At 38.0% G+C, this 18,849-nt stretch overlaps 1 protein-coding gene across 8 annotated transcripts in view; it reads left to right on the plus strand.

Annotated features, from left to right (window-relative positions):
- The window catches only part of SRRM3 (serine/arginine repetitive matrix 3), a 455,592-nt gene that overhangs the window by 428,374 nt on the left and 8,369 nt on the right, over positions 1-18,849 (plus strand). For all 8 annotated transcript variants that reach the window (XM_068268670.1, XM_068268671.1, XM_068268672.1 and 5 more), the window contains 3 exons: positions 10,649-10,980; positions 11,144-11,365; positions 16,974-17,111. In XM_068268670.1, the coding sequence (XP_068124771.1) occupies positions 10,649-10,980; positions 11,144-11,365; positions 16,974-17,111 (692 nt within the window). The remainder of the gene's footprint in view (positions 1-10,648; positions 10,981-11,143; positions 11,366-16,973; positions 17,112-18,849) is intronic.

The raw sequence follows: 18,849 nt of genomic DNA on the forward strand, positions 1-18,849 counted from the left end.
AACGATCTACACAGAACTACAAGACTTTTGTACTGAGTCCAGGCAATTTTCCATCTGACATGAAAAGTTGCTGAAATAAACGTATTTAAAGCAAACCTGCAGCAAAAAAAACCAAACAAACTCCTAATGATATAATTAATTATATGTGAGGTGCGGATAATGAATAGAACATTAGGAGCAAAGAAAATAGTCTCATATTTTTATATTCAGTTAATATAGACTTTTTATAACATTGTATCATTCTGTAATATTTGTAGTTTAGAAACCACACTCTGTCTTTTAAGCTATAAAACAAAGCAGAAGTAATGACCCTTTGAACTCTCCTGCAGTAAAACCTTACCACAAGCTAAAGTTGAAGAGAAATCAAGAGCCCAATATGGTGTAGTATGTCAAAATTGATTGGATAAATTAAACAGTGAGATGGTAATACTCACAAACACGGGTTACCACCTAGGTAACCACTCATTAGGCAGGTGAGGAGATTAGACCTGTCCTCACTCAGGATTAAGAAGTCGCTCTCTGTAGATAGGAAGAAAGGGGGTAGATCACCCCTCCACCTGGGGTGGACTCAAATATATTGGCAGGTGAACAGAGGCGCCAGAAGGATAAAAGTACATAACATTTTTAAAAAATTGCTGGGAGGAAGTGGTGGACTCGCCTCCGTTAAAGCAGACACCAAGGACTGTAAATATATATACACATTTATTGAAAATGCCCCAAAGATGCAACGCGTTTCGCGGGCACAGCCCACTTCTTCAGGCAATAAGCAGGGGATAAACAACAGCAATTCAGTTATAGCAAGCAGAGCACCTCTGTCACAGAGGTGCTCTGCTTGCTATAACTGAATTGCTGTTGTTTATCCCCTGCTTATTGCCTGAAGAAGTGGGCTGTGCCCGCGAAACGCGTTGCATCTTTGGGGTATTTTCAATAAATGTGTATATATATTTACAGTCCTTGGTGTCTGCTTTAACGGAGGCAAGCTCTTACCACAAGCTGGCTCTCACTGTTTCTCTGCTGTTTTAGTGCTTCAGAAAACAGGATTGTATCCAACCAATTTTGGGTCGAAGAGCTCAGAGAAGCATAGATCATAACTGAAGTTTTTTAACTTCCTGTACTGGAAAACAACATGAGACTTTTTTCTTTGCTACTAATGCTCTATTTATTATCTGTACTACACATACAATTCATTTTCTCATAAGTTTATTTTCGCTTCAGGTCTGCTTTAAAACCAGTACATCTAATGTTTGCTAAAATGAACATATTTAGCGCAGTGTGATCACACAAAGAAAACCTGTGTCAGCTGGCACAGCTGAGGTTCTCATTAATTGCTGCTATAGCTCATATGTTGGTAGGAGCACTAGTTCAAGGTGCAAACAGAATCACATTGAATGAAGGTGCAGAGATATGTTCTTTTTTTAGAGTCAAGAGCCTCCAGCAGTGGATGAAAGCTTTAGCTCTGATAGATGGCAACATTACTGACAGGTCCTCTTTCAGATGTTTCATTTGTGATGAAATTTACCCTACTATTCCACAAGCTTTCTTTTCAGTCTAAATATAGGCATCACCTATTTGTAACAATGGTTGCTACACAATACATTCAAACTGCACCCGTATCAGGCATGACACAGTGCCCTTTAAGCATACGGCTACATTTTTGGAGCTTTAACACCCTTTTAGTGGTGCTCATTTTTAAACCTTAATATGAAAAAATCCACAGGTCCAAATTCAGACTGGTTTCCATGTTATAAGGAGGATAACCTTATTTGTGGTTGTAGCTATGCTCCCTCCCACCCTCTTGACCATATTTCTGCTTTTGCATTGGACCAGTGGATGGCATTTAGTAATGTGGGTAAGCAGGGGATTTGGTCATGCCACAAAACGCAAGGTCCCCACCAACCTATTTCGGAGATGTATCTCCAGGTTAACAGACAGGGAGCATGGCTTCACAGGATATGGCCATGTCCTTTCCCCACTGGCCTGACTATAAGCTAGAATCTGCTCCAATGGACAGACAAATGTATGGACAGGGGTGCAGGAATTGATGTTTTTGCCTGTACACCCACGGGAAGTATAGTCAAGAAAAACATGAATGATATCTACAGACAAGTGAGCACTACAGAAATGGTGGTAAAGCTGCACAGAATGCACCCCTTACCACTTAGTGGGCACTGCATCACGTCTAATGCAGGCTTACATTAATATATTTTAATAATGTTTAGCCATTTTATATTAGTTCCAAGTTTTAAAATGGTGTTTATATATGTAGTTGTGAAATGTACTTCATAATGAAAGAATTTAGCGATTTAGCAATCCTATGAATAATGTACCTATGGTGTACAAGAGAGGTAATGTTGGCATGGTTGATGAATTATACTGTTAAAGAGGCACTACAGTTAAATTTAGGCTACTGGGATAACCCTAGTAGCACCTAGTAGAATGTTACTAATAGTAAGAGAAACACATATTAGGCTCTGTTCCCACTTGAGCGTAGGAACGGACATTTTTTGTCTGTTCTCTGCTCCACAGTTAATGGCTCCTATTTTATAAATAGGAGCCGTTCACTTTTGTGACATAAGTGGACACCACTTCTGTGCGATAATCCCGGGCAAGTGGATGTGTTCCCCTATATAGTATATGGGGAGGGCTTGTGCCCTGGGCTACACCCAGACCATCGGCTCCTGCTGGCGACACGGCGTCTGCAACAAGTGGGAACACGACCTTAGGTAGTGTATCTGTTTATAAATACGAATAGATAGGCGAATTCATAGCACCTCTTACAGATACTGGCCATCATTTAGAGAGAAGCAACATCCTTCTTTGTTCAGCTCAGCTGTAACAGCTATATTTATACTCTCCGTGTGTGAGATAAAAGCCTGTACTGTAGGCTGGCTTTTCAGTGGCAAGTACAGATAACTTAGGTAAATTAACAAGCAACTTTGTGTTTATTTACCTAAGATATCCATACTACTACTTGCTGCAGAGGAGCCAGCCTACAGTACAGGCTTTTACCACACACATAGAGAGTACAGAAATAGCTTACAGCTGAACAGAGGAGGAGATCACTTTCTTGTGATGCCAGGATCTGTAAGAGGTGTTATAAATTATCCTAACCAGTTGCCATTTGTAACCCGATACACTACCTAATATATGTTCCTCTTACTATTAGAAGCATGCTACTAGGGTTATCGCAGTAGCCACAATTTTGTTGTAGTGCCACTTTAAATTTTCATTGCCATTTATAAGCTTTTTCCTACTTAAGGCTTACAGTTTTCACCACGGAGATACATACATCTTAAATTTCCCCCTATACTTTATAATGGATGACATATATCAGTTTAAAGACACCAAAGTCTGCTGAACATTTTAAATTGAGGGACTAGTTGACTTCCCTTTTAAATAGAGATTAAAGTTTCCATTTCATACTGGTTGGCTTCCACCTCTGCTACTTTCTCTTTCACTCTGTTGACTTCCTTCTGAGGGCCTCAACATTGTTATGAGGCCATTGACTTGTTACATATTTGTTTTGCTGGTGACACTGCATGCACATTATGTTTACTGAAACAAAAAAAGTGTCATACCTGTTTCTTTTCACCTCCTCTTCCCTCCCTTAAAATGGCTTCAATCTATATTAAAGAAAAATCTTGAAGATCATGTATAGAACATTAGATATTATGTATGTGATTGGAACAACTTCATTAATTTTAGTGAAGGGATGTGAAACGCGTTACTAAGAGTCATTGTCTTTTTCCTCCATTCTGCACTCCTAATGTGGAGATTATTCTTTTCTGTTATTGTTCCATTCCTGTCTCTGACAATTAAAGAAGGTAGGTATTTTCTACCTCTGCACGTTCACATCTGAAGATGAGCCTGTTCAAGCACAATAGCTTATTTTTGATGTTACATTTATATTTCTCTCCATCTTTATTTTACATTATTTTAGTTCTTTTTCTGGTATATATTTAAGCCTTCTGACTAACAAAGAATGAAAACATTATCTGAATAGGATGATACATCACTGTGTATGCCAGCCCATCTATCAATATATGCACAAAATATTTTTATGTGCTATTGATATTCTGAGTGGTTTTTTTTGTGTTGGATTTTAGATATATACTCTGTACTTTTTTTTCCCGAGTTTTAATACTCTATACATGGTTTCTTGCAGTAGCTTAAGGCTTAAGACCCCCCCCCCCCCCCCAAGCTTTTCAAATAACTGTATAACTTTATAACACCCTGTGGTAGATGTTCTAAAGTCCAGCAGGCCACCTTTTTCTGTTTCATAACTTGTTTTGCAGTTAATAGTTTTGAAACAGTATGATTGTGGTGAACCCTATGTTTGCGCACAGTTCTACATTTTTTTTTTGTTCTAGCATTGGAGAGTCTTTCCTTAAAGTTTTTTTTTTTTTACTTAGCTTCAGTCTTGTTGATATTTGAAGTATAGTCAGATAATACATACATTTTTTTAGAGCATGGAAGAAATTAAGTGCTTTTTTTGTTTTTTACTTCAGAAATCTTAAAATCTGGTTTTAGAAACTTACAGGATGTAGCTTTGTTGGCATTTTTACTATAAAATGTTCTTGGTATATCAAAGGAATATGAAGAGAAGTGCAAAGAAGGACTTGTGCTTTTATTGTGATATCACCAGTAACTTTATATGAAATTATGAAATTTGGAGATATTAGTGTAGTGGATTTTTTTGTTTGTTTTTTAGTTTGTTTATTTGCCAGCTTTGATGTCATCATGCATCAGTAAAAAAAAATAAGAAGTGAGCCAACAGTTAGGAGAAACATCTGATCTGTAGAGTGGGCCGGCCCTTCAAGAAGCACGATTCCACCTGTTACTACAATTCCTGTGGCCCTTGCTATTTTTCAATACCAAGCAATACTCTATGAATACATTTATTATAATAACTATGTTACTTGATTAAGAAAATGGATTAGCTTACAATAAACCAGAAGTTTAAGTGTGATATTATTTGAAAAGCTGTAGATACTCTGCTCAGCTTTCCATTTGCCCATTGTCTGTTGTAACTTATTTCAGATTTATTTTATACTTCTTTTTTATCATCTCTAATTTCAGTACACTGTTTATGTTAGACTCATTTTTTGCTTTGTTTGTTTGGGTTTTATTTTTACTATTATTTATAGTCATTTACCATGCAGTGTTTATAAATGTAAAGTTACAAAATTGGGAGAAAAAAACAGCTAAAGTCTATGTTCAGTTGTCCAAATGCCAAAATATTTACATTTACTAGTGCAATGTACTGTACTAGTCATTTTTTTTGTTTCAGCTTGTTTTTTAATCTTTAATAACATGGGCATGATTAATGACATTTACAAGACAATAAAATAGTCATGTTTTTATGTTTAAAGCATACCTACCTCTGTCAAAATGTCTAGGCCTGGTGCACACCAGAGGAGTTTTTCTGAGCATTTTGAGTTTTTGAAACCTCCTGCTAATGTTATCCTATGTGTCTGTGCACACTGGAGCAATGAGGTTTTGTAAAAAAAAAAAACCCATAGCATTACATTGGGAAGAGCTTTTGAAACCTCTAGCGTTTGGGGAGCTTTTCTGGTGTGTCTCAGCCCTAAAAGGGTTAAAAAAGAGTCTAAAAGGATTGAATCTGAAAAGTTGCTTTTGTTGGTCAGACAGACAGACACACACACACAGATTAAATGATATCCCCTCATGGAATTAGCAAATAGGGAGTGTGTTGTTATTTTGTACTTTACATAATAAAGAAAATGCTTAATATCATACAGAAAATAAATAATATTTTAAGGACTGTAGGCTAAAAGAATTGCTAGAATAATGGCATTCATTTTTGGCTCAAGAGAATTACTGTTGTTCAGAAGTAATTTTTCTTTCTTCGTATTGGCTCTTCAGAGGAGCAGATGATACCCAGATATTTTGCAAAATGGATCTTTAGTAAGTCAGCTCCTACGGCCTCTTTCACAGTGCAACGTTAAAGTCACACGTTACAAAAATTATAACGCAGACTAACGCACAGCAATACAAAGTCTGTGCGGCATTTACAGTGCACACATTGCGTTGTGTGTAACGGGTAGCAATATTTAGAAAGTGCTGCTGCATGCTGTGCGTTTAGCAATAAATTTGCTGTGTTATGTGTGTTGCACATGCTCAGTAATGTTTTGTTTTTTTAAAAAGTAACACATGCGCCGTTTTTGTTCCATCAGTATGCGACGAAAATGGCGCACCAAGAGACACATAACCCAGTGCAAAATTACGTCCAATGTCATAACCTACATACGCTGCCACTTTAACGTCGCATCAAACTCAACGTCCCCATGTGAGAGAGGCCTTAGTGTGGTTTGAATGGTCACTAATTTAACTTGGTAAGGTCCTGTTAAGGGCCTTAATTTACTAAGGTCCTATTCACATGTGCAGAGTGTATGTATTTTAACATGTGCAATCGACAGTTTAATGTTTGTCCTCCTGACAACTATTAAGTCTTTTCTTACGATTTACTTGTACAGTATTATGTAAAATGTAAAATGTATACATATAGAAACAAAATAACATTATTGTACACATTCATGCACAATTTTCTGCTGTAATGAATTATAGGACTACGATGTGAATTTAAGACTTATGACCAAAAGTGTCTAGCAAGAAAATACATTTTCCTTTTTCATTTGAAGTACTTTATTTAATTAGTTTTACATATTTATATTACATTCACGTCAGATAGAAGCAGTATGTTAGTAACCTTGAACATTTTGGTACAATGGAAGAGTGGGCTGAAACAAATCGCAGGTGGAGCTGTCATTTTTATTATAGAAGGGAAGGTGCTGCACTTTAAATGAATGTCTTATTACATAATCTTTTCACCGAGCTTATGGTGTTTAGTAAAATTACATCAAAGCTTGACATTTGATAATACAGTTTAGTAACACCCTAGTAGCATGCCAACTTATTTTATATAAGTCAAACACACAATCCTGCTTGGTGACTAATACTAAACATGGAAAAAAACCTAAAGTTCCCAAAGACATGAGATGACTGCATCTAGGTTGGGTCACTTTCAAGTGGATTAGTTGACTGCCTCTTGTTTATGAGCAGATGGAGACACCTACTGGCCAGCAGACCTAAACAGAATTAACATTCAAATATAGTACACCAAGTTAGCCAGCACATGGTGTCTGTGTATTCCTCCCTCTATTCACTCAATAGACTTAACTGTGTATGCCCAGAAACCTTATCACCATTACTTCGTGTGATATTATGCTGCATTTAGTATACAGTATATAAAGAAAAAAATCAACCAAAAAATCCTGGTTACTTGCCAATTAACAAATATAAATATGAAAAGCTTAACATTTTTGGGATCATTAATAAATGATCACACAGTTGGTGCACATTGTTTAATGTGTGTTTATTGATGTTATGCACATAAATACCCAGTTACTTTTTACGAAGTTAGAAGGGAAATGTGTATTTAATTGAAGTACAGATATAGTTGCTTTGAGTGTTTGTTTATTGCAGCCACAGTAATACTGCAGCTTATTTGAGAGCAAGACATGTAGGAGTCAAGATATTGAGAAGTAAAGCTTGTATTAGAGAGAATTAAGCTGTATATGTTAATTATTACAGGTGTAACGAAAGTTGTGTAAGAAACTGAAAAAAGAGAACTGGTCTTAATTGTGTATATGCATTAATCTATAACTGGAATACACGTTCTTAAAAAAAACAATGCAGGCTTATTGATGGAAGAAAGCTAGTAATTTGAGACAGTGTGTTGACCAAAAAAGTTCCTTACTGAGCACAAGGGTTTTTTTCCCTTTGAAATATTCTTTAAACAAATACTGCAAATTAATTGAAAATCATTTTAGGTGATTTATTACACACACACTTTCTAGCATTATTGGTAATGGTAACTTGAATCACACTATCCAAGACTTTGTAAAGGTAACAGAGGTAGTGTTTGTGTGTGGCCACTCAATGCAGTGTTAAGTCCTGCTTATAGGCTGCACTGAGGAACGAGAGCAAGGTCTTTTTACAGGTTTTGTAGCCCCTGATGTCACTAAATTATATTCGTCTTTGAAAAATCTAATAGATCTTTTAGATAGCAGCATTACAAAATACTTCAAAGCCAAATGGCATTTAATAAAATAAAAATGCACTTTAAAATTTAAAATCAATTCAGAAAAAAATAATTAAAATGTCTATAAATAGGAAGGAGGAAAACAGTAAGATGCCTAACAGAGCAAGGTACAGAGCTGCAGGATCAAATACTCAATGTATGTTGACTATCAACTAATATCATTCATGAGAATAAAACCAGTACAACTGAAGAAGTAATTATACACATACTGCCTTATACCTTATTGCCAGGCTATTCCTTACTTAATTAAAAAAAAGTATTGTATAATGTTCCTTTTCCTTAATTCTGGGATATTACCTATCCTTCGCTCTACCAATTTACTAATATATTTATTCTTTAAGGTTAACGTGGGATTTATTAAATTAACATCCTGAATGAAATGTAGAGTGATATGGAAAATGACAAGCAATTTTTTTGAAACCTCTGCTTGCTAGTTTGTCAGGAAAGTGTAATAACAACAGATTTGTGTTCTTACTTTTGTGCTTCATGGATCAAATTAAGATCATAGCCAACAATAGTGCATAATGACCAGTAGGTGACATGCAGCCACGGAGTCAGGAGGCTCAGGTACTGTAATATTACAGCAGGCAAGCAAGAAATGTTTGTACATTCAGGATATGCTAGTTAAATCCACAGCTGAAGCAGAAGAAACATAATATGTAATATTTAGCACCACACATTCCTCATTCATATTTGCTTAATGCATTATTTAACAAATAGGACAGAATCTATTAAAAAGCCTATACATATTTTTAGGTAACCCAAAGGAAGTTTAGTAATCAATAAATGAAAAGCATACATTGAAATAGAAATTCAAAGAGATTTATAGAACCTTTTATGCCCATAGCCAACAAAAGAAATACACTGTCTTTCTTATGTGTAAAGTATATTTCTTTTTTAAATATGACATCAGTGCCTGATCATAAATGCAACATGACCTTTAAGCCTAAATAAAATAATAATTCGAACTTGGATCACCAACTTGCAAATTGAATATTTCCTTAGAGGGGACAGTATACTACCTTTTGATTTTACAGGTAGGAAGAAATCCTGTCAAGTTACTTTTTCAAGGTCATGAAATTTCTGAAATGTGACTGTATAACTATGGCTTTTATTCCAATTATTCAGCAAAAATGATTGGTGTAAATGTAGACAAGGTACAACTTGCAGTGCACTGACATAACCCTTACATGTTCCTCCTGGGTGCATTTAGACATTCAACTGTTTTCTTTAACTGTTATTATTTTAAACAATTCCCAGTCCAGTTTATTTAAATTTCTAATACCTGACAGTCACAGCAGCCACATAACTATGCTAAATTTGACTTGGTTGAAAAACAATCACTGCCATATTGGATATGCATACATTTAGAAGTCAAATATCCGAAGAATGAACACCATTTTTTTCTTCATTTATGTTTTTTTTCTTTTTTTAAATATATTTTTGTTTTTTTACATGCAATACATACGCTGACTTTACAGTTCCTTATTTTTTTAAAAGCCACTGTTGTACGGCTTATGTATAACAGTTGTGTAACTGAAAGTATATTAATATATGACCCAATACACTTTCCTAGAAAATGTAAGGTTTCAGATATAAAAAACTAAGCAAAGGTGCTTGACATAGATAACCAAGGTCACTCAAACCTCGTGATTGGCCTCTCCTACCATTTTCAAAACATAAGGCCAGGAAAGTGGGTTTGTGTGTTTTTTTTCTTTATTATTATTTTTTTTCTCTCTCTCTGTCTCTCTTGCATTTTTGTGAATCTAATGATGCACTTATGTTGCCCCACTTTTCCCTTCTCTTCATACCTTACCTACTAAAGGAGGAAATGCCACTTTCTTGGTAAGTGGATGTTAACCAAGAGGGACTTAAAAGCAAAAAAAAAAAAAAAATCACAGTGTGACAAAACTGAGAACTTAGGGTGCTGATGAAAGCTCAACAGTACTCTGCCGGAAAAATAATGGAATTGAGTCAAACGAAAATGAATAATAAAATGAATTTATTTTTTCTCAGTAACATTTGTGAGTTTTATTTTCTTATTATTTTATTTTATTTTGGGTTTATTTTTTTCCTATTTTTCTTTTACCTTCCTTAACCTCTCTACCAGTTTTCGTGCTGTTTTGTCCAGATGTCTAACTCACCCCTCACTTTAATTTAATGTTCCTTACTCTTTATCTCCAAATATTATGTAAACCAAACTTTTGTTTACTACATACATTTTCTTTATTTACTTTTTATTTATGTGAGGATTTAATTTTAGATTTCTCTCTTCCTCACCTGCTCTTTTTCATTCATTTTTTGTTACCTACTTTCTATCTGTTGCGTTTTGCATGCAAAATTGCATGAGCTGCATTGTTGGGGTCGGAAGGCTAAGCAGAAAAATTAGTCTCAGTGTAGAATCTCTGTGTTAACGTGCTGTATGCAACTGTGAGTAGACATGTCTATTTCATACTGATGAAGTAATACTAAAGCATATTTATATTTTTTTCTTTCCCTATTTTTACTTATTTTCATCTGCAGCGGTTGAATTCAATTTCTCCATCTTCACGGTCGCATACAAAAGTGGATACATCGCCTAACAACCACAAGGGTAACAACCGTAATGACATAAGGCGTTCAAGATCTGTTTCTTCAAGCAAAGGTGGCCATTGTTCATCAGATGATAAGCATCACCATCACTCTAGGTCACCATCATCACATAGACATCATGGGCGGTCCAAAAGAAGAACCAGAACGCATAAAGCGTCTTCTATAAACTCAGGGAGCCATACAAGCTACAGCAGTGACTCTGAAGGATCAGTTTTGTCACATGCTACAGGACTGGAAAAGGACCATGGACCTGCAGTCAAAAAGTAAGATGATATATGACATGTAAAGGTAGCTATGGTGAAGATTTCACTAATTATATTGTGGCTGGGAGGAATTTACTGGCTTCTGTTATTTTTACATCTTAAAATGAAATATATTACTACTGAATTTGATGGGTAGAAATAATCTGCATGTTTTATATTATAGGATAAAAGGAAAGCATCATCGTGGTAGACAGAATAGCTGCTCTGAATCTTCAGCGAAGCATACTAGACAGAACTCTGAAAGAAAAAAGAGTCCAGCACGAAGCACTGGGCATAGAGGCAGCTCCTGGAGTTCCAGTAGATCTCCTTCTCGCTCCAGGTCACGTGACAAAAGGCTAGCCAGAAGCAGGTCTCGATCTGCCTCTCAAAAGAAAAACTTAAATAGGTAAAGACTTACAAATTTATATGCCATCAGCAAGTGGTTGTTACTGTTTGTGATCAACCATTTAAACGATATGACTGATAATGTTTTATATGTACAAGTATATTCTCATAGCACCTCTTTTTTATCCAAATAGAATATGGTATATGGTAAGGGGTGTAATTTAAAACACTAATTTTAAAAGAAGAAGAGGTGCCCTAAAATTTGAATTAAAGGGATTCCGAGCAGTGCAGAAACTATGGAAAGATGCATATCATTTTAAAGCTCTATTTCTCCTCTTTCCAATGATATATAAACCACCACCCTACGCCTTTTAGTTTTCGCTATTTTCGCGATCGAAATTGCCGTGACCGCGACTTCGATCACGAAAATATAGACGACACCTAAATCGTCGCCCTACGCCTTTTAGTTTTCTCTATTTTCGCGATCGAAGTCGCGGCCATGGCAAAATAGCGAAAACTAAAAGGCGTAGGGCGGTGGTTTATATGTCATTGGAAAGAGGAGAAAGAGAGCTTTAAAATGATATGCATCTTTCCATAGTTTCTGCATTGCTCGGAGTCCCTAAATGGTTCATAAATCATAAATAATTACTTACTTACTGTTCCCACAGATATTTGGATAGAAAAAATATATATTATATTTTATTATTATTATTAATAATTTATATAGCACCATCATGCTCTGTGGTGCTAAATATAATAATACACAGTCATTCAAGTTCATCCTGTTTTTTTCTTACTTGTGAAACTGCATACTCCTGGTTTAGCACACTTTTAGTGTGATATGTGGTGATTTTACACTTTTCAAAACTGTTGCACATGCTAGATGACACTTGGCCTAGGCAGCCATTCAGGACCACCTCGGCCGACATCTAGCATGTGTGCAGTTGTCCCCTAACATGGGAAGGAGGAGGAAAGCAGGTAATGTTAAGTTCCTTTGTTCTAAGTCTTATCAAAAACAACTAGATAATAGATGCAATTCCCCACAAAGGTTTGGTTGTTAAAGCAGCCCAAGGGAAACATGTAATGCTTCAATTCTGCTAATCCAGGACATGCTAGGGAAAAACACTATTGTACTGAACCATAGGGAGCAGCAAGAGGATGGGTTTTATCCCATCATTATTCTTGTAAGAAAATCTTCAAGGAAATAAAGGGTATTTAAGAACCCCAAGAAACTAAACTTTGGAACAAAAGATTTTACCAACAACCTCATTATTTTCTTTTTCAATACTGCTCTCATGCCAAGTGTTCCAAGGAGAAATCCCTCTTGTCATCAAGCAGAAAGAAATTAAGGACTGTGAGTCTTGTTCAGATCTCCAGGTCCAGTTTGACAATAAGGGCAGGGTCCACATTAGGCATGTTTGCAGAACGGAGTTCACGTTCCTTACTCCGGGTTTGAAAACCCGGAACGCAAACAGATCCATTTTACAGAATGCTGCCAAGTTGAAGCATACATTTCCAGTCTGGATCCAGGGTGGGGAGAGGGCTGCCATGCCGGAGGAGGTAGCAGGCAGGAAGGGGGTCAGCGGGCACAGTGGCAGGGAGGGGGGTTGGACCCCTACTCACCTGGGACCCTCCTTCCCGCTCCCCCTCCAGCTAGTTTAGCAGAGAGCAGGGAACTCACTCACTTCCTTGTTCCACCACTCGCCACGTCACTTCCTGCAATGCTGGTCAATGAAGTACAGAGGGCGGCATTGAAGGAAGTGATGTGGCGAGTGGTGGAACGCAAGTAAGTCAGTAAGTTCCCTGCTCGCCGTTCGCTGCTACATTGATTTAAAATCATTTTAAAAGAAAATAGCTGGAGGGGGAAAGGGGAAGGGGCACCCAGGTGAGGGAGGGGGTTTCTGCCCCCCTCCCCGCTGCTGTGCCTGCTGCTCCCCTTCCTGCCTGCTACCCCCTCCAGCATGGCGACCCCCTCCCCACCCACAGACAGGGCTGGGACACTGGAAACGGATCATTTTCTGTGTCCAAAGTTTTCTGTGTAGAGGGGGATCCGTTTTTGCATTAGGTTTCACTACCCCTCCGTATGTTCGGGGTCCGTGAAAACCCTGCAATTCCGGACTGTCCGTTCAGTTTTTTAGCACGGATCCCCCGGATCACCCACGGATCTGCTTTTGAAGTGGGTGAAGATGGACACTATTTTAATATTTGTATCCATGGCTCCGGTTTTGGTCCGGGCCCCAAAACTGATCTATGGATACGTTTTTTTAACAAAAATGTTAACTGAGCCTAATACAATTATTGCTTTTATTAGTAAATGTAGGAACCATGTTAGCTGGTCTCCACGAAGAGTGTGCCAAAATCTTTGTTTGGGCAGAGCACTACTTTCTCCCCATAAAAGCTATTCATTTGAAGGGTTAACTGAATTTGCAGGTGGACAAACTCAGCAGGTTGGTCTATTCAGGCGAAATGCAAAGTCACAAGTCTGAGAGGTGGATGAAGGAGGTGGTTATTGGGGCTTATATGGTACCGTACAAAACAGACATTTTGGGTCAGCAGATGCTTGCCATATGTGGTCCAGGTTATGCTCTGAGGCCCTGGGCAGATAGATATGTGGGATTCTTCTCCCTATCTATTTCTCTTCCCTCATTGCTATAGAAATGTAAACTTTCAGAGCTTAAGGGACCCAGAAATGAAACCTAATCTAATGCACAAATTATAATTTGGTAGCATAGATCCTGATGCTGATCACTTTCAAATTAAGGGTTTATCTTACAGGGTAGGTAATAACTTATTATTTAGTTTTAGGGTACTTACTAGGCATTATTATATTAAATAATAGACTGTAATTGAATCCTTAAATTGATTAAATTTATGCATACATATATGAGGTTGTCGGTATAATAGAGAGCTGGGCAGGAAGTGAGCAGCTGAAAGTGATGAAGGAGACGTTCTTATTGACATGCCTGATTTTACTGGTTGCTTGTAAGTAGTACTACTGTTTTTGAATAAAGTTTTTTACGGTTTTACAGTATAAAAAGTCTTTTAGTCTTTAGGTGATTCGTTGGGAAGCTGCATGATCAGAGCAGGACAGGTGTTTGGAGAATGGGGTGCTTTCTATCATTGCTGTGCTAGCTGTCAAATCAAGGCAGCCAATGAGTGAGTGCAATTCCTGTAGGAGGTGGATGCAATCTTAGTGGGGTGCCATCCTTAACAGGGAAAGTGTCTAGATCCTCTCCCCTGGTGACATTGTTACATAGCTAGCAGCACTATCATTTTTTTTCTCTTTTATTTTGAGGATACGGTCAGATTAAGAGCAGATTTATACAGTGAACCATCAATGAAGGTTTGCAGTAGGACAACACTGGGATCAAATAGAAAATGCCCATCAGGGCCTACTAAGTGGGAACATTTTGTTGTTGGAATTCAGGAAGCATACTTCGAATTGACTTTAGTAATTTATTCTTGACCGAAGCATGCTTGATGTTTCATGATTTGTTCAGTTTCTGCTTAGAATTTCTTCAAAATAGAAGAGATAAGTAGCTGAAGCACCCTTAATTCATACAGCAGCAGTTTCTGCTTTCAGTAGGGAGCCTTACTTCAGGAATTTACAAGATAAGACTATTGCACAGTAGGCCTCAGATTTCTGCTAAAAGTAGCAATTTTCTTTTTCAAAAAGTTGTTTTCCCTTCTATTTTGGCTAATTAACCTAATGAAAAAGAGAAGATTTTTCATATTTTTTTTATATCGTATGGTATGGATGGTTAGCTTACTTGCAGCTAATATACACCAGTCTTGGCTGAATGCTGAGAGGAAACTCATGTTTCTTTATTTTTATGGAGGTGAAGGAGGTGCTAATGTTTTCTGATCCGAGGGGGAGCCATATCTTGCTGTGGCTGTTCTGTAAGACTACTGGAATGACTTACCTAGTAATTGATTTTGTTGTGCGAAATAGTTAAAGGTAGATGTAGTTCTGTGTTTGGTTCCCCTGTTGCAGGAAAAATATAACAAAATCCAGTGTGAGAAAACATATAGTGAGCAGAGTCAGCTGTAGAGGATGGGCTACAATTGTACAAGCATATGAGCATTCCCCTATAAAACTATACATAATCAGATCAGTCAGTGAACAGTAGGTCTCAAAGTGTTTAGATCAGTGGTCCTCAAACTAAAGTCCGTAGGCTGAATGCGGCCCCCTGGGGCTTTTTCACTGGCCCTCTAAACATAAAATGTATTACTTATAAATGCGTCTTACAGCATCTTTTAAAAATTGCCGGCCTTCATATAGAATAGCAGTGCTGGCCCCAACCACATACTATAGAAGCCATCAAGCAGTCATTCGCTCCAGATGAAATCCGAATGAGTTTCATTCGGATCTCATCCAGATGATTAGTGTAACTGACGTGTCTGTCGAGGGGGGTTAAACTTACCCAGAAGCTGTATTTTTTTATCCATCCCACATCGTGTCTCACGCCGCGTCACGTGACTACTGCACTTCCTCCTTCAACCCAGAAGAAGGAAGGGTAGTAGTCACGTGATACAGCTTGGAATGCAGCATGAGACGCGATGTGGGATGGATTAAAGTAGACTGCTTCTGGGTAAGTTTAACCCCCGCTCGCCAGCCACATCAGCTGCACTAATTATCTGGATGAAATCTGAATGAAACTCATTCGGATTTCATCCAGAGCTCATCACTGTTCGCTGGCTTCCAATCCAATTCTGCATCGTGAAAGTGAAGCATACCCAGGTGACAACCTGCCATCCAATTGGACAGCAGTGTCCTGGGTATGCTTCACTGTCTGGTGCACAAAGACATTCTTCAGGTACCGCATGACTGAGTGGCTGCTGCTGGGAGTTCTCCTCCGGGCATGATTGGGGGGGGGGGAGAATCAATACCTAGTTTCAATGTAATGTTTTTCAACATCATTTTATGTATGTTCTGGCCACCAGCAGTCTGAAGTATGTTGACCCAGGCTCTTGACTGAAAAAGTTTGAGGACCTCTGGCTTAGAAATTTTCTAAGAGATTGATTCCTTGTTTTGTCATTTGTGTGGCCAGGCTATGCATTTTTATGTATAGTTTGATCTTGTGGCACACTCAGATGTTGCCTGTTGTCGTTTTGGTAATATTATGTAAGCATGCACAAGAGGCTGGAAAGGCTGGTTCATCGAATAGTCATCTGAGGTATAGATCAACAAGAAGACATAGGCATGTGATTTGTGAGTGCAAAATGAAAAATAGATATGTCAGCTGTGCCAGGTCTCACCAGCCAACTACACTTTTTGTGCTGCGTTTTTTTAAATTAATAAACACATTTTACGGATAGGAACTGTTGCATTAGGTTGCTATCCCAGGCACCAGGGATCTGATTTATCAACCAACAGAACCGAGCTGTACATAATTTACTGCAACATTCAATAGGCTGGCTATCTCATTGTCTGGTTATTAAGCAAAATTGTCCTTGAATGTTATCCTTCCTGACCAAACATTGGCCCATGCTCTTCAAAAGTAGAGAATGTATTATCATATTCATACTTGACTGATATCAAAACGCTTTCACAAAACCCATATAACAAATGCTTAGTGGTCCTTTTAATCTGAAATATCATAATCTATCAGATAATGTGTCATGCCTACCACATTTGTTATGTGTCTTTGTACTTTTACCTATGCTAGGGAGAAGGATAGTGAAAACCGAGCACGACACAACGACTCAGAATCAGCAAGACCTCGCCGTCGCTCAAGAAGTTATTCACCTATTCGAAAAAGAAGGAGGGATTCTCCTAGTTTTATGGAGGCAAGAAGAATTACAAGGTAGGAAGTTTTAGCCAAGAAGGATTGCAAGGCAGTTTTAGCCTTTCACAACCAAATTCTTTCAATTAAGAATCAATGCTTTTTTCTCGTTGGCTAAAAAGATTATATTAGTAGAATGTTAACATAGGTATAATAATAATTTCATAAATGGGCTTTATAGCAAATTATTTAACATATTTATTTATAGGAAAGCATCCATATGGGGAAGTTAACCTTTACCTCCCGGATGCTGTGAAATATGATTTGAGTCATCAAAGGTTAATAGTGTAACCGTGAATTAGCTTATGAGACCTCTCTCAGTGGGTGTAATTTACTTATAGAGATGTGCAGAAAAGAATAGAGAGCTAAAACTGTAGTCAAGCATCCAGATTAATGCAGGGAACCTTAAAAAACAGGAAATATTCTGTGCATGATTGGAAGATTGTAATGAACACAGGGTCCTCTGATCTCTGCAACTTATTTTCTTTAGTAAGTCACCCACAACAATATTTCAGAATGTCTTCTGTACTAATTTATAAGGGCTGGTTCACACTTGGCGAATCTTCAGCGCTTTGCTGATCACCGGCGATCAGCAAAGCGCTGCTACTAATGTATCCCTATGGATACATTCACACTGCAGCATTTGCGATTTCCATCAATTGCAAACACGCTGCATGCAGCGTTTTGTGGCGATTGCACTGTGATTCTCGTTCTATTGAACGTGAATCACAAGCACAAATCTCGATCACGGAGCCAAAAGCTATCTCGGGCTAACGGCGCTCCAAGCGACGAGTGGGAACTAGCCCTAACCAAACATTGCCACTTAGCATCAGAATTTCAGGCTTTCGGAGGTAGGTACAAAAAACAGTGCAGATTTACAGAATTGCATGTATAAGAAAGTGATGTATCATGCCAGATCTCTGACCCAGCACAAATGCATAGGATGTAATGGTCTAGTTCATGCTTACATCCTCAATCTTCTAGACAACCAAAAGATGCAGTTATCAAATAACATAAAGGGTAAAGAATAACATAAAAATAACATAGCCAAATGGTCATAATCCCAATCCCAAATAAACAGCGGGAAGAAGAAAAACAATAAGGGAGATTCAGTTGGGAGAAAGTTGATCCTTATTAAAAGGGGCTAGTCAGTGATAAACAGGTAAGCCAGTAGAACAGGTGGCAGGCAATGGAAAACAAATGTTAAAGAGACTCTGAAGCGAGTCTAAATTCACTATTTTAACATGCAGCCATGTAAAGAACTATAACCCATGCTAAAACGCCACTATCCCGTCGCAAAACGGGGATTTATACCCCCCAAATCCCCCCTGCAAAATCCATAACTTTCTTGGTCATGGATTTTGTTGCTCCTGGAGGCAGAGCATTCAGCTGTAGCTCTGCCTCCATGCGCGTCAATCACAGCGCGGATCTCCGCCTCCTCCCCGCCCCTCTCTGTGAACTAAGATTGAGAGGCGGGGATTGACACGCTGAGAGGCAGAGCTATAGCCATAAGCTCTGCCTCATCAGGAAGCGCTCCCTGGAGGTAGGAGAGGGGATTTGGGAGGTATAAACCCCTAATTTTGCCGCGAGATAGTGGCGGTTTAGCATGGGTTATTTACATGGCTGCATGTTAAAAAAGTGAATGTAGACTCGCTTCAGAGTCTCTTTAAGGTTTGCTTCTTTTCTCAGGAATATTTTTGAATAAAAGTGATTCCCTCCCCTTGCCAGGGTATGACATGGCAAAAGACAAAGTAGCAGT

Source organism: Hyperolius riggenbachi, chromosome 2 (assembly GCF_040937935.1).
Source record: "Hyperolius riggenbachi isolate aHypRig1 chromosome 2, aHypRig1.pri, whole genome shotgun sequence".
NCBI lineage: Eukaryota > Metazoa > Chordata > Amphibia > Anura > Hyperoliidae > Hyperolius > Hyperolius riggenbachi.